Consider the following 15,076-nt stretch of genomic DNA (forward strand, 5'->3'; position numbering starts at 1 on the left):
TGGTTTAGTTTAGCATCCAGTACATATAATGGCAACTGCCACTTACTACTTTTCCACTGCACTTCCACCATTATTTTACCTTTAGTGTCTAACGGTCTACCATCGGCATTGCATAATTTAATGGTATCCGATACTACTTGTTTGTTGGGAAAATGTTCGTTGCATGCATCTCTACTGATTACTGACACTGCGGCACCGGTATCTAGTTCAAAAAACACTGTCTTACCGTCACATTTTAGCGGTATGTTACATCAGTCCTTGCGTTTACCGTCTGGTACGTCCATTGCCAAAATTCCACGATCTTATCTAAGTTTTCTTCCTGCATTACTGACGTTTCTGGGGTAGTCACTTTAATTTCTTTCACTTTTTCAGTTACTTCCTCTGCGTCAATAGTCCCTTGTGCTTCGTGTCTTTTAAAACACATTTTCTGAAAATGGCCTTGTACACCACAAAAATTACACTTTACATATTTCGCAGGACAGGAGTATTTGTTATGTTGTTTCCCGCACTTACCACACACAAATTTACCCTTGTACCGTTCTGCTTTATTACTATTTCCACTGTTATTACTGTACCTTACCTGTGTCTGGTTTTGCTTATTTGGCATACCTTGACAATGACTCAACACATTGACCTGACAAACCTCTTCGAATTCTTTCTTTCTCATGATTGCCATGTCGTAACCAATAGTTTCCGCTTGCACTGCCATTTGAACAGCTACTGTGAAGGTCATATTGTCTTCTGCTAACAATCTCTTAGGCACATTATCGTCGTTGATGCCATATATAAACTGATCCCGTAATGCTTCTTCTAAAAATGTGACGAATTTACACAATGCTGCTTGCTGTCTCACCGTGGCTACAAATTCGGTAACGGACTGACCTTGCGACTTTTGAATATATCTGAATTTGTACCGTTCTGAAATTGTGTTGAGTTTTGGTCGGAAGTGTAACACTAACTTGTCTTTGATTTTTGCGTAGGTCAGATCTTGTATCTTTTCCGGTTCACAAATGTCTCTCAATAGTTTGTATGTTTTTGCACCGATAGACGCGATCAATGTAGGCACTTTCTTTGCGGCCGGTACCTCCATTGCTATGCAGAATTGATCAAACCTGTCCAAATAATCACTTATTTCCTGGTCTTCCACCTCAAAGGCTTCATAAAGTTTGGATCCTGCCATATTGTAAATTCTTTTACCTCGTCGCCACTGCTATACTGCCGAAACTTATACTAGCTATACTGCTATTACTTTTACTATTAAAATAACTACTTCCAAACTAAGATACTCTTTATTTACGGATACGGGTACATGCACACAAACTTCAAAAGTACTTTACTAATTTTTATCCCCATGCTACTAAATAATATTCTTCCCAGTACTTCTAACTAGCCCACTTGCATACTCCAACTTCATTCTTGCTCCCACGAACTCTTTGACCCATGCCAAAGCCTGCCATCCTCATGCTCATCACAGACTATTGACAATAGTATCACACTCTTCACAGACTATATGCTAAACCACATTTTCCACAGATTACTCACTATTTAACTCTTCCACATTCTTCACAGATTATTCACTATTTCAATGACAAAACGTAGATACGGAAGAAAACGTGATTTGTCGTAGCAAAGCTGCGATATACGCAATAAACAAGTGACAGAAAGCGAGAGAGAGATGTGTAAACTTTTGGGAAAAAAGGCGAAAATCGATGTGAACGTTACGATTATATTTACAAGATTCAACAACTAGCAAAAAACACGATTTCTACCACATGGCGACCGTTTTCTGGATTAAATTATAGTAGCCTTCCTACAACTGCTTTTAAAATACCATTAGTTATCCAGATAACGTGTTGAGTTTCGAATCTGATTAGCCTAGTTTCGACAGTCAATTTCCATCAGCTCATGCGCGAACACAATTAATTAAAAATAAAGAACAGGGATAGATAAACACAAAAAGTAAGTAGGCCTAATGTAGATTTTTCATGTAAGTTAAGTATATAGGTTTCGACTTTGAGAGCGACAGAGATTAATGTAGCTTATAAAAAATTTTCTTGTTGATTTTTAATGCTATGTAGATGTGAGTGGATACCAAACAGCTGATTGAGTATTAACACACACATTAAGCACCTTCATATGCATTTATGAATAAGAGACAATGTTTTGAATATGGTACTAATTTATATCTGTGTTAATTTTATATTGAAGCACTTCGCAAAGTGACACCTGAGTTGTTAAAAGAAGGACTGGTTGTTAATGGTCGTAATATCAAAATTATTCTTGCTTCATGTTTTAAGTGCATATTTCTTATTTTCCTATTAAACTTAGACATTTATATCTTTGTACTTTAATTTAGTTGATCGTAATTGATATCAATATGGAGGCTAGTGTTTTAGAACAATTTTAAGCAATGTTGACAGAGGAATTAAGGAAACAATTAGAAACCATTGCTCAGAAAATGGAAATGAATGTTGGACGTCTAGGACAAAAAATAGATGAATCTGTAAGTGAATTCCAGCAGTCTGTAACAAAAGCGATTTGGGAGCGTAGGAAATAGCGAATTGAATGCCAAAGCAGACAGTTTACGTAATAATATCAAAGTAAGCCAATAACTCAATAACTGAGGTACGCTCTGAATTAGTTAACGCGGCCAATCATATTTATTCAGTAACTGCCGAGTTTAAAAATAGTGTAGTGGAATGAAAGAAATGTCTCACTGAGAATTGTGAATACATGCGAACGGCACAGGTTGAGTGTACAAAATACAACAGTGCAAGGAAGTGCAAGGCGGAAAAGAAACCGTAAATACTCTTGAATTCGAGCCCTCCCACGGTTTGGAAGATATGTGCCAAATAAACCGGAAAGTCGATTACAGTCAGGAAAAGGAAATATGCATTGTAGGGATAGCGAAAAAGGTAGAATCGTTACGTGTACCTGTAGACAATTATGTTTCTAATGTAATTGTTTTGCCGGCAGTGGATGCCGATGTTTCACACATGATAAGTTGTAAGCGTTGAGGTTGCGCGTACCCATCCTCTCGAAGAAGCCAGGGAAGGCTTGAGCATTCAATTGTTAGGTTTGTGTGTAAACGAAGTTGTAGTGTTGTCGTTTGTGTGTCGCAGGCAAATGCTTTGTGCGATTCAACAAATTCAAAAATCTCTTCGTAACCGTGAATGTCTAACGTGAGTTGCATTTTAGTGCTGCAAATCCATTCCGACTTTATCAACTTTGAGTATTGTACAAGAAAACGACTTCAAATTCACAATTTAGAGTGTAGGCCCACGAAGAGAATTGTGTTTTACGCAGTGAACGTCTCGTACATAATCAATCGGTCGGAAATGTTTACCGTAAACAAGCGTAAAAGTAACACTTCCAATAAAGCACACGCAGTCGTACTTATATTTCCGTTGAGTTGAGTTGATTTTAGTTTAGCGTCCCTTTCAGCAGCGAGGCTATATGAGACGTGGACCTACTGATTAACGTGGAATCCGAACCACATGAGCTCCCGCCGGGAATCGAACCCGGGTCTCCCACGCCAAAGGCGCGTACGCTAACCATTTAGCCATGGAGGAGCTCTACTTATATTTCCGTTATAGAGCTGAAATGTAGCACCAAGGATAAGAAGAATAAGATAGCCAATGAAACCCACTCGAGTTTTGTCATACGTCAGTTAAGGTAAACTCTATTTCGAGGAGCATAATCAACAGAATTAAAATAAGCAGACGTAATAATATTATCAGTACATTAGATGCAATATTTATTAATTTTCAGTTGCCGAAAGGAGTTAATTTTCAAGCTAGTATTTCACTATTGCGAAAAAGTAAAGAGCAAAGATTTAAGTGTGGGGCTGCTCAAAATGTAGAACAGTTGATTGCTCGTGATGACAACAATGTTCGTCGACCTCCACGTACAGCATACTCTCAGCGCGGAACCATGCATTAGGCGTTCAGTAGGAAATAAGTTGATAATAAAAGAAAAGTGCTTTGGTAAGCGTGATACGGAACGAACTAAACCCAGTCTCAGACGAACTAGATGCAAATTAAAGTCGAGCTGTAGGCGATCTTATTTTGCGTCAAACATGCGGAAAAAAATATACATCGACTCCGAAGACTACTAAAAATAATAAGCGAAAACACGTACGAACATTGTATAGTAAACTACATGGGAAATATACAGGGTGTCCGAGAAGTCTTTCCCTGATTGCAGAAATTGATAACTCAGGCTAGAAATAAGATATAAAAGTTTTTGTCTGTGTTAGGTTTGTTCTGTGCACCACCTCATTGGGGTTTGGGCGTCCGTGCCTATCTCGATAGGACATTTCCTGGGCGATGGATTGGTCGTGCGAACCAACAGCTTGGCCTCCACGCTCTCCTGACATAACCCCATTAGACTTCTTTTTATGGGGTTATGTCAAGGATGAGGTCTACCGAACACGTGTACCAGATCTTGAAACCCTGCAGCAACGAATAACCACAGTCGTTGCATCGATCTCTCCAGTGATGTTGGCTAATGTGTGGATGGAAATTGAATATCGCCTAGATGTGCTACGTGCTACCAAGGGTGCTCATGTGGAAGTGTACTGATGTGACCAAAACTTTTATAGTTTGTAAACAATTCAACACCAGTTTCATATTTCTATCTTATTTCTAGCCTGAGTTATCAATTTCTGTAATCAGGGAAGGACTTCTCGGACACCCTGTAGTAATAGTACGAGCAAACATAAGAAGAAATTTATCACAGGTATCGCAGTGCAGCGTAAATCTAATTGTGGTAAACTAAAACGTGTCATTAGGCGAAATTTTGTAAATGTGCTGTAAAAAGGAGAAAAGTTTCGCAAATTAATGAAACTAACTGGAAAAGTACATGTAAACGTGCTAAATTACAGCTTACAAGCGTAACCGGCATAGATGGAATATTAAAATCTTAGCGCAAAAAAGCGTGAACTTCACCCGAACTTGGACTAAACCCCAGAAGAGATGAGAAATTAGAAATACCGAATTTGACCTTTTAAACTTTTAGGGAGAATTTAAAAAATGATTATTGATAATTTATTTGATTATTCCCCTCGTATTTCGAAAGATAGGGTTTTTACTTTTCATATTCAAAATGTGTGCACATCGCCACTGACGCGCCAGTCCAAAAAAACATCAATATCGCTCTACACCAAGGTACATTTATTTAGATGTCATGTTTTATGATTTCTTTAAAGCTTTTGGAGATGAAAGATGAATGTGGAAAGCAGAGCAAAGGCAGCATTAGAAATTTTAAACAGGAAATTTATTTAGAACGCAATTTCGGTCTTTCAAATAGTAATAATAACCCACCACTGTTGAAAAGTATGGCTATCCCGTTTTGGATGCGGACTTTCTGTATCGAATTCTTCTTAGAATGTTCAAGTTTTATATATATTTTTAAAGGTGTTTCCAGTTTTGGGAACAAGACTTCATAATAAAATTTTATTATGAAATTTTGATTTGAGTTTTTATTCATTCTCCTTTATGTTTGTATTAAGATTTAGCTGTCCCCATACAATCAATCATTTAGGGAAATGTTAGCAATTAGAGATATTTACGAACATAATTAGAGAAGCACTAGTAATAACTACAATTAATGATAAAGTTAAAATTTTGAGTAATTAGAAAGGTGTGCTCCTTAGATAATGATTTTTTCATCTTATGTGATTCAATAATGGGAAAATATGCTAAATTTGTAATATAAGATTAAGTCGCTGTCAAAATACTGTAAATTAAACACAATTTAGTATAATATTGAAAATAATTTAAAATTACGTTGATTTTCATAAAGGTGTTTGTTTTGTTCGTCGTTCGAATTATATATGCCGTCTATTATGGAAAGTCAATGTGCATTCATTGCGACTAATGAGACCTGAAGTTAATTGAGTTCAGAGAAAGCGATATTATAAGTTAAAAGTTGAAAGTTAAAATATAATTCACCCCTAGGGACATCACTACTTTCGTTACAAAATTAAAGTTATGAAACCAGTACGGCGCCTGGTTGGCACCCAGCTAATGCGTAGATTCGGCAATTGACTACACATTTCAAAATTTGTAATATTAATTTTTAATGTTTGGCATATTTAGAGAAAAGCATAGTAGTAACAAAATTGATGTTCTGATTTTCGATTTTGATATAATACTTAGTTTTCATTTAGATTTAGAGAAAGTAACTTAGATGTTATTCTTTTCGATTTTTGAAAATAACTCTTTGTTTTATTGTGCCGGGAATAATAAACCGGTCTCGAGAAAAAGAAAAATGGAAACCCGTTTACGATTCCACGGTACCCTTTACTACGATAAACACCGGATACTATGATGTATCGATAGTACGGAGTGCCTACGACAGTTTGGCAGTATATTGTAAAATTAAAGGTTATGTTATGAGAATTTAAATTGTTACGTACGAGTAGACCCTGAACAACATTAATGTTTAATGAACAAGTTCATATTACTTTTATCTTGTATTTCACGATTGTGACAAATGTTTTCGGATGTGACTTTATTCTCTGTAAAGATAAGTGCAATTGCTAGTAAGCCACACATAAGTATTGTCTTGCGCTCTTTACAAGGTTACATTTGTAAACCTACCAATTTTGTAGATATGAGCAGGCCTGAAGTAATACTAATGATTAAATGATTGATGAATTGAAATGCGGGGCTGTAGCGTTAAATATCCTCCCAGGGTATGTTTCTTGTCGTATTTTTCATTAAAATTATTTTCCTAAAATACCTCCTAAAGGCCTGAATATTGACAGCCCAATTGGGGTTGGGAAATTAACCCGGATATGTCATGATTTGAATGCCGAAAGCATGCAGCCAGAGTGGTATATAAGGTCTTAGTGTAGAAGCGATTCATTCGAATCGTCAGGGAGTTTAGCGACCCTGCAAGCTTCAATTGTAGGAGATTAAGTCAGCGCTGTTGGTTTTTGGAACCAACTCATTAGCCTGTTTTTTTTATGAATGACTTACAACCTGACTTGTCATTTAATGGCTCTCCGTAGGGTTTAACCGTCGTTTAACTCATTTATTCGTTTTAAAATGTTCAAACGCATATTAGTTACGTTGTATGATATATATTGATATTTTAATTATTTTATGTGTAGTGACATGTATGTAGATTTTGTTTTCTTTTGAATTTTACTAATTCCATGAATAGATTATATATATTTAGTATCTAAGTTTTGCTCGTATATTATATATAAATATACGTATTTACGTATTATGTTAGTACATTTTAATTATTTTTTTTAAAAAAAATGAGTGTTTAAAACGAAAAAAGTAAGTTTAGTGCGGAAAACATAATTAAAAAACTTTGTTTTCATAATTGTTTTACGAGATTATCTATTGCTCAACGACTCACACAAATGAAAAAATAACTAATTCTTGTTTCCTTTTCTGTTAAATATTCATACAGGTGGAATAATTTGGTTAATTTACTTTACTGAAATTTTTATTCACTTCAACACAAATGAAGCAATAGTTAAAACATTCGGTATATGATTAATATAAATACAATAGTCATACCTAACGAATCATTTTGATGTTTAGCTGATTGTTTTTGTGTTGATTAGTTTAAAAGGAGAGAAAATATTGTATTAAACTAGCACTTATCAATAAACTCACACAATAGTAATACTGTGTAACAAAATTTAAATTGAATTTGAGAATTCTGATAAAAAATACGACATAAGAAAAGTTTTTGATTCGTTGTGTAATCTAGTGATGGGTAGTGTAACGAACCATCCTTCTGAATCTGGGAAGAAGAACAATAGATGGTTACATGAAGGAAAATTATATATAGAGCGATATATTTTCTATTAAAACTAATAATGTTAATAATAGTCAGTATTTAAAAAGATTATATTCACTTTGTAAAAAGTCTTCTTTAAAAAAAAGTAATTTAAAAATTGATAGGAATAATGTAAGGAGGAATTGACTTGGTAATGCTATGCTATGACAACTTAAGGGAAAAAAGGTGTTGGCGCGTGTTTGTCCAGTGGGCGTGGCTTGTCCCAACCATTCTACATAGCTCGGTGACTCAAGGACCCGTTATCTTGTTCCCTGAGTTACCCCAGAGAGGATGGAGTTGTTTGGTGGTTGCGTGTTCTTGGCTTGCTTGTGTGTTAAGTAGGACATGTTCTTGAGTGCATATACGTGGGCAATTCTGAGTTCCGTGCCGGAAAAGCTTTTGCTACTATATATTATTTGCGAGTTAAGTGAGGTAAAGTATCACGATTTGTGGAATAAGTTCACAGTGTTAGTGGACGAAGTTGGCAAAGAAATAGACTATTTTTGTTCTAAACTTTGACTATTGCTCAAGTTACAGAGTCAGAGAGAGAAAGTGTGCATGCAAAAGTGAACCCTCATTTCGCTCTATCAATTGTAGTCAGTGAGTGAATTTAATGTGCATTTTGGGCCTGTTTCATTACTCCTTAATCTTTCTGAAATATTTCTTTTTTCTAAAAAAAGAAATTTATTAAGAAGAGAGAATTCTTGTAGTGTAGGGCATTTCTTAATAGAGTCTGCAGTGATTGCTAGTTTGGATACCTTTTTATTCTGGCAATCCTAAAGATTTGTCCTCTAATTATTCTCTGTAACAACGTGATAGCATAATTTCTGGCATAGATCAAAGAATTGCGTACGTGACTAGTCAACAGTTAGTCAAAGAGGCCGAATTCCAAACGAGAGGAAAGAAGACAGTAGGTAAACCATTGAGCTTTTCCGATACCTGGTGAGTTAATACTTTTATATTTACCTATAGTAATTGTGTTCGTTAAAAATGTGGACAGTGAGGTCGTCTGTAGTTTGTTTCCAAAGGGTTTAAAACTCGCGGACCTTTGCTTTCCAATAGTAGTGATTTTCCTCCCAGAAATTGTAGCGATTATTCTTTCTACTTTGACCGTAATCGTTGACGTAAGATTTGAACCACCTGCGGATCCGACGTTTCGTTTAAATTAAGTATTTTCCTTTTCAGCTGTTTAGTTATATGTTAAAGGAGAGCGTGTTTAGATATTTTGTCTCGAAAGACAAATATAGACATTTAGTTTTCTCGAAAGTTGTCATAAGCTTGAAAGTAAAGATTTTGATTCAGAAGTAAATTTGACTGCTATTATTTGGATGAATTAACTAATTAAGATCTGAAACTATTGTCAGAATTATATTTAGAAATATTTTTCATGTTTGAAAGAATTTATCAATGAGTAGTTGATGTTCGTAAAAGTCGACAAGATATTTGTAACTGTTATAGTCAAGTTTTGATGAGAATAGTAATTATTGATTGTAGACACTATTTGCATGAGCCAACTAGGCACGTGAACATTGATAACGTTCGTCAAGCGAACATAATGATTGCCTGTAAAGTATTTTAGAGCTGTGTACGTTTAAGTTCAACTAAATGGGAATTGAGCATTATAAATGATTTAGGGCTATTTTCAAGATGCCAAAAGCCTGATTTAGAGCGGCACCTTTACATGAATTTACTCTTATAATGTATGCGAATTTTAACGTGATGCCAAAGGCCATTAGAGGGCGGCTCACTCCGAAGATAGTTACTCCTTCTTACTTCGCGAATGCCTAGCTTGTGAATGCTAGATGAGTAGGAACCGTTTATTGTGCATCTTTAATATTTTGGAGGTGGATAGAATATCCTCTTGTTATGTATATTTGTGATCAATGTCCATAAATGTGCTAGTAGAGTTTTACTTTGCCGTTGCCAACAAGATGTTTGTTGAAAATAAGGTTAAGTAATGATTGTATCAGCCTAAAATCGCTTGCTCACTAATGTTGTAAAGATCCGTGCATTAGTGTTGATGCCTATGTAAATGTTATAGTTGATGATTTGGTAAAAATAGAAGTTTGTTTGCGAGTACTACTGATAATTTTTTTAAAAGAGATTTTTATATGTATGTTTAAATAACAGCAAGACAAGAGAGATTGTTTTGTGAGTTGACCTACGATTGTTTTGTGAGTCTAAATTTATTTGAAACATTTTAATGAATCTTTCGTTTTGCCGTATGAGCAATATGATTATTGAAACTTGAGACTTTAAATGACTTTGTATTGCTTTAGAATTTTTGATATTTAGTAAGTTGTAATATAGTATTTTAAATAATCACTATACAAGTAATGCTATAACTACTTTTCGAAATGCGTCTTTTGAAAATTGTCTTCCTTTATTAATCTTTTTACGAAATGCTGCTTTTGAAAATTTTCGTGCTTTATTCATGTATTTATGTGTACGAATATATATATATATATATATATATATATATATATATATATATATATATATATATATATATATATATATTAATTTATACAATAATTTTAATGCTACATTTTATGTTTATATTTAGTAGTTGAATATTACAAAATATTTTTGAATAAAAAGGTTTGGGTATTGAATAAGTTTGTTGTGAAAAAAGTGCATATACACGCATTCCACTATACTAGATACACGTATTAGGAGTTTCGGCTTTAGTGTTTACACCGTTGTTAGGCAACACTTCCGAAATATACACATTTTCTATTATTGTTTAGTAAATAAGTATTTTGTATTAATGTCTACCTGTATATTCATTTAGTTTCAAGTGTCTACTATGATTTCAAATATGTTATACTCTTTGGATGAATCCTTCGCGATTAATTCTCATCAGTATTGTCTTACAATCGATAGGATAAAGCGGGAGTAAAATGGAATTAAAAGAAGAAGAAAGTGCTGGCAATCAACAGAGATACCATCTAAAAGTTTGTTCTTGGCTTTCTTTTCATTCTTCCGAATATCATTTTGTTATGGTTTGTTTGTCTTTTCCATTTGGTCTATTGCCAAACAACATCTGGAATTACAAACATGTATTATAACGATCATTAACAAAACGGAAGTGATGTTCCAGGTTATTTCGAGAGAAGTTAATTTCGTTTATAACAAGTTTTCTTCTTCGTTTATAAAGATTTATAATTTGTGCTAAAGTAATGTATGATTTTTTCTTGTTTTCGTTGTTTTTTCTTCTCGCGATATTCTTTACTATATATTGAGCTAAGTTCTGAATTTAATTTTCAATTTTACCATTTGATGTTATCCCATGCCTCTGGATTAGTTTTTTCTAATATCAATAGTGTCCTAATTTCTACCGGGGTCACAATGAGAAGCTGTGAGGGGCGTAGACTGTAATCATTAATAAGGGGCACTGAATGTAACATAGGGACGTTATAACATATGCGTATTTTTTATTTAACTAGCTGATCAACAGTTGTATGTGGAGTATTATTACATACTATCCTCGCACACCGTCTAAACGCTCAAAATTGTAAGTATCAAAAACAACATAGTTTTATAGTTTTATTCCGTTACACTCAATAAAACATCTATATCATATAAAGATATAAAGAGATTGAGTGGTTCAATATTTTCCTGTTCCAATTCATGAGACTGCCTATGACATTATCGGGATCCGAACCTTGGATCTCTTTAGAAATATTCATTATAACATCATTCAATTGCAAACATTAATGGGATCCAGTAAGGAACTGGTGATAAAACAAATAACTCCACTCCCACGGTCTTAGAATTCGGGCGTTATAAATACCAGAGGCATATGCCGTGTGCACACCGTCACTGTTGCGCCAACCCAAAGATATACTCCTTAAAATCTGTAAAAGAATACAAGGTGGAACGGACAAGCATGGTCAACACCAGACGATTTGTGGGAGACGAAAGTAAACATTTGCACTCCACTGCCTTGAAGATACTTTACCTCATGACGTCCTACTTTAAGCTGCACACATATTTAGAATTTGATATCCACCATTCACTAAGAAAGAAAGATGTAAAATCACACACTTTGATGCTATTAAATATTGCTTTCAACTTCAACGGATATTATAAAGAAAAAGAAATATTTTGCAAAACACTTATATTTTGAATTTGACTTCTTTGAAAATGAAATATTTACATATAAGCATCAACACAAGAACACCTTTGAATCATTATCAAAATTTTCACTTTTAATCACACTCGCCCATTTATTTTACGGGACGATACACGCACGATATTCGCGATCGGCGGATGCAGTGGTTCGTACGATAATGAAAGTTCACTGTAGATATTTAACTTCCATTAGGTTGCGTAAAGATTAGCTTATTTGACATCTCATTATCTGGATTGTAGTACCACTCTTCTGTTTTCTTCATTCATTTTAAATCTATAAGATGCTAACTGAGGGTGTGCGATGAAAACACATTGTTTATATCACAAGATCACGCCATATTAAAAATATACAAATTTGTCGTTGCACTATTAGAAAAAAATACTTAGTTGAATTTGAACTAATTTTACAAATATTTTCACTTTCTGTTCTCTGGTGCATTTTTCTGTTGCGAGAGCAAGACTTCTTTACGTTTTAGCCTTTTGGAATTTTAAAAGTGCTCTGACGCATGGCTTGAGGCGTCACATCGTTGCCAGTTAAATAGCGTAAGAATACACTAACAAATGAAAATATAGTTCATAGAAAACACTAAGTTTTTGCTTTATAGTTTTACTAATAATGTATAGTTTTACTAATAATGCATAGGTTAATTGAAACCATATTGAAAACACTGATACTATCAGTAAAATAGGAAGTTAATGATTACAACTAAATTTTACATTATCCCGTAAAATCTGTCGTCATCACATGAGTCTTTACTACGTGGGTATGGAGAATGAGAGTAGCGAAATTCCTCACCTAAAATAGGCTGACGGGAGGAAGCAAGACTGTCTGGAAAAGTGAGGCACCTTTTGGGTGACAAATTCCTGAGCATTGTTTTCCTCCAAATGTTAACTGGTTGCGTTTCATTTCTACGAATCGAAGTTGAGAAATACGAGGGTTGATTTAAAAGTTCATGTCTGTCCATATCGTCATAATCAAACATAAGGTGAAGACCTTGGAGGTCAAGGGAACTGACTTTTGAAGTAGGTATACTTATGTCTAGGAAATTGACTTTCCATAGTGAAATATATAAGCTGGGAAGAGAACCACGACGCAATTGACTCATTGGTAGACCCTCGAGTGGAGTGCGATGCGGTTCTTGTAGTTTGCAAATTGTGATCCGGAGAGTAGCTTTCCGAATATAAATAAACCTTGTTGGAAACGTCATGTATAACTTGGATCCCTTTTATTATGGCAACCTCAATTGAGCTGTCTTAAAACAATGAACTAAATGGATTTTCGAACTATCAGTAACCAGAATAAATTTTGTAGTTTTTCATAATTTGGGATAAATTATCACTTTTGGAAAGAGTGGTGGATAAACTCACATGAAAAGGTGATGTAAAAATGTGGCAATGTACCTTTTTTGTGGTATTTTAGACTTTGGTTTCAGACAGCTTAATTACTATTTATGCATTGCCACATTATATATATATATATATATATATATATATATATATATATATATATATATATATATATATATATATATATATATATATTTAAATATATATAATGTGGCAATGCATCATATATATAAAGCATTTAACTTTTATTACTTTGATCTGTTTACATGACAAGAAGAAAGGACATCCTTACCTTATATCAGAAATATTTTCCATTCTGAATTAACATGACAGAATTTATTATTTAAGACATCTTTATTCACTTTGTTTAGTATATCCCTTTCATATTGCATTAACATAAAGGATTGAAGGTTGTCTTTTCCGAGGTTTGCTCTCAATCCTTATTTTATAATATTGAGTTTCAAAAAAGGCTTGTTTACAACTTCCTTTCTACATGTGTAAGAGGGATAGTAAGAAGGAACTTGTACATTTTAAAGTTATATGTGTAACCTAAGGCGAACATGTGATGTTCATATATAATTTTAAACGCACACGTGAGGCAAGACTTGCAAGCTTACTTTGATTTCCTACATCCCTGGTTCAATATCGCTTCACCATGCTTCCTCTTCATACTCACTAATTATATATTCAATATCATATTCACTCACATCTTGCGATGACTTGGATTAAATATCTGCATAAAATTTTAGTTCTTCGATAGTTTTCCCTTTGTCTATGCCACAGATTTTGTTCATAGCATTTGAGGGTAGTTCGTCTTTTAAATCAGAAATCCGCCTTGGATCGAACCACACCAAGTCGTGGAAAAGGTTTTCGTGTTTCCAAACCCGGTTAGTCACACTTTGAATGATTTTGTTAAGGACATCTCTGAAATCACACAGTCTGAAACTTTTCTCTTCTGTATTCCCTGATTTCGTAACATGCCAATTCCGGTCATGCAACGATATTATATATTTGTGAATTACTTCCATTTTTCTTGTAGCTATTTTGGGCAAAAGTGCAACTTAAAAGTGCACAATCTGTTGTTAAGAAAAAAAATATAGAATATATGTTGATTTTAGATAGATAATTTGTAATTGTGGTTACAGTAATAAAATAGAATTTTTGTTTCGGTTTGCTATGGCAACTGGTATTTATTAATGAAGATTACAGAATAAAAAGTAGTTGTGTTGAATGTGATGTGTCTAATTTGAAATTTATGCAATCACTAGTTATTACAAATATACGTATAAATTGAGTGTGCCTGATAGTAGTAACTTATCTTAGTATTCGAACTGGGCTAATGTGACGAAAAATACGTTTAATTAAATTATAATGTTGCAATCGAACGATTACATTCTACGAAAAAAAAAAGTTTTACACTATCTCAGGGAAAGATAGGCACAGTTTATATGATTTGATCACAGCAAAACGCATGCCTCCTCCTGGTTTCTTCGGCACCTACCCCTCTCCAACTCCCTACTACCCCTACAACCTCCCGCTACGCGCGACATCGAATCTGCTACGCTCCTTGTGGATTACAAGGACATTCTTTTTAGTGTTACCTTATTGTCAACAGCTGGTGTGAAATTGCCCGTAAATTCTGCGTGGTCAACAACTCAGTTTCAAAACTGGAGCGCACTAACTGACGCAACATACATATTTTGTATTTTGTTTCGAAGAACTATGAGAATCGTCAAAGTAATTTAAATGATATTTTTATTACTTGTTTATGGTAATGAACAACTTG

The 15,076-nt window shown here is 34.2% G+C and overlaps 1 protein-coding gene across 1 annotated transcript; it reads right to left on the reverse strand.

Moving 5' to 3' along the window:
* Positions 1 to 235: 235 nt before the first annotated feature.
* On the reverse strand, positions 236 to 1,180 carry LOC145689758 (uncharacterized). Its single transcript, XM_081763958.1, has one exon. The coding sequence runs from the start codon at positions 1,178 to 1,180 to the stop codon at positions 236 to 238; it is 945 nt and encodes a 314-aa protein (XP_081620084.1).
* Between the last annotated feature and the right edge of the window lie 13,896 nt (positions 1,181 to 15,076).

This window comes from Thermobia domestica, chromosome 7, assembly GCF_964235325.1.
Source record: "Thermobia domestica chromosome 7, izTheDome1.hap1.1, whole genome shotgun sequence".
NCBI classification, from domain to species: Eukaryota; Metazoa; Arthropoda; class Insecta; order Zygentoma; family Lepismatidae; genus Thermobia; species Thermobia domestica.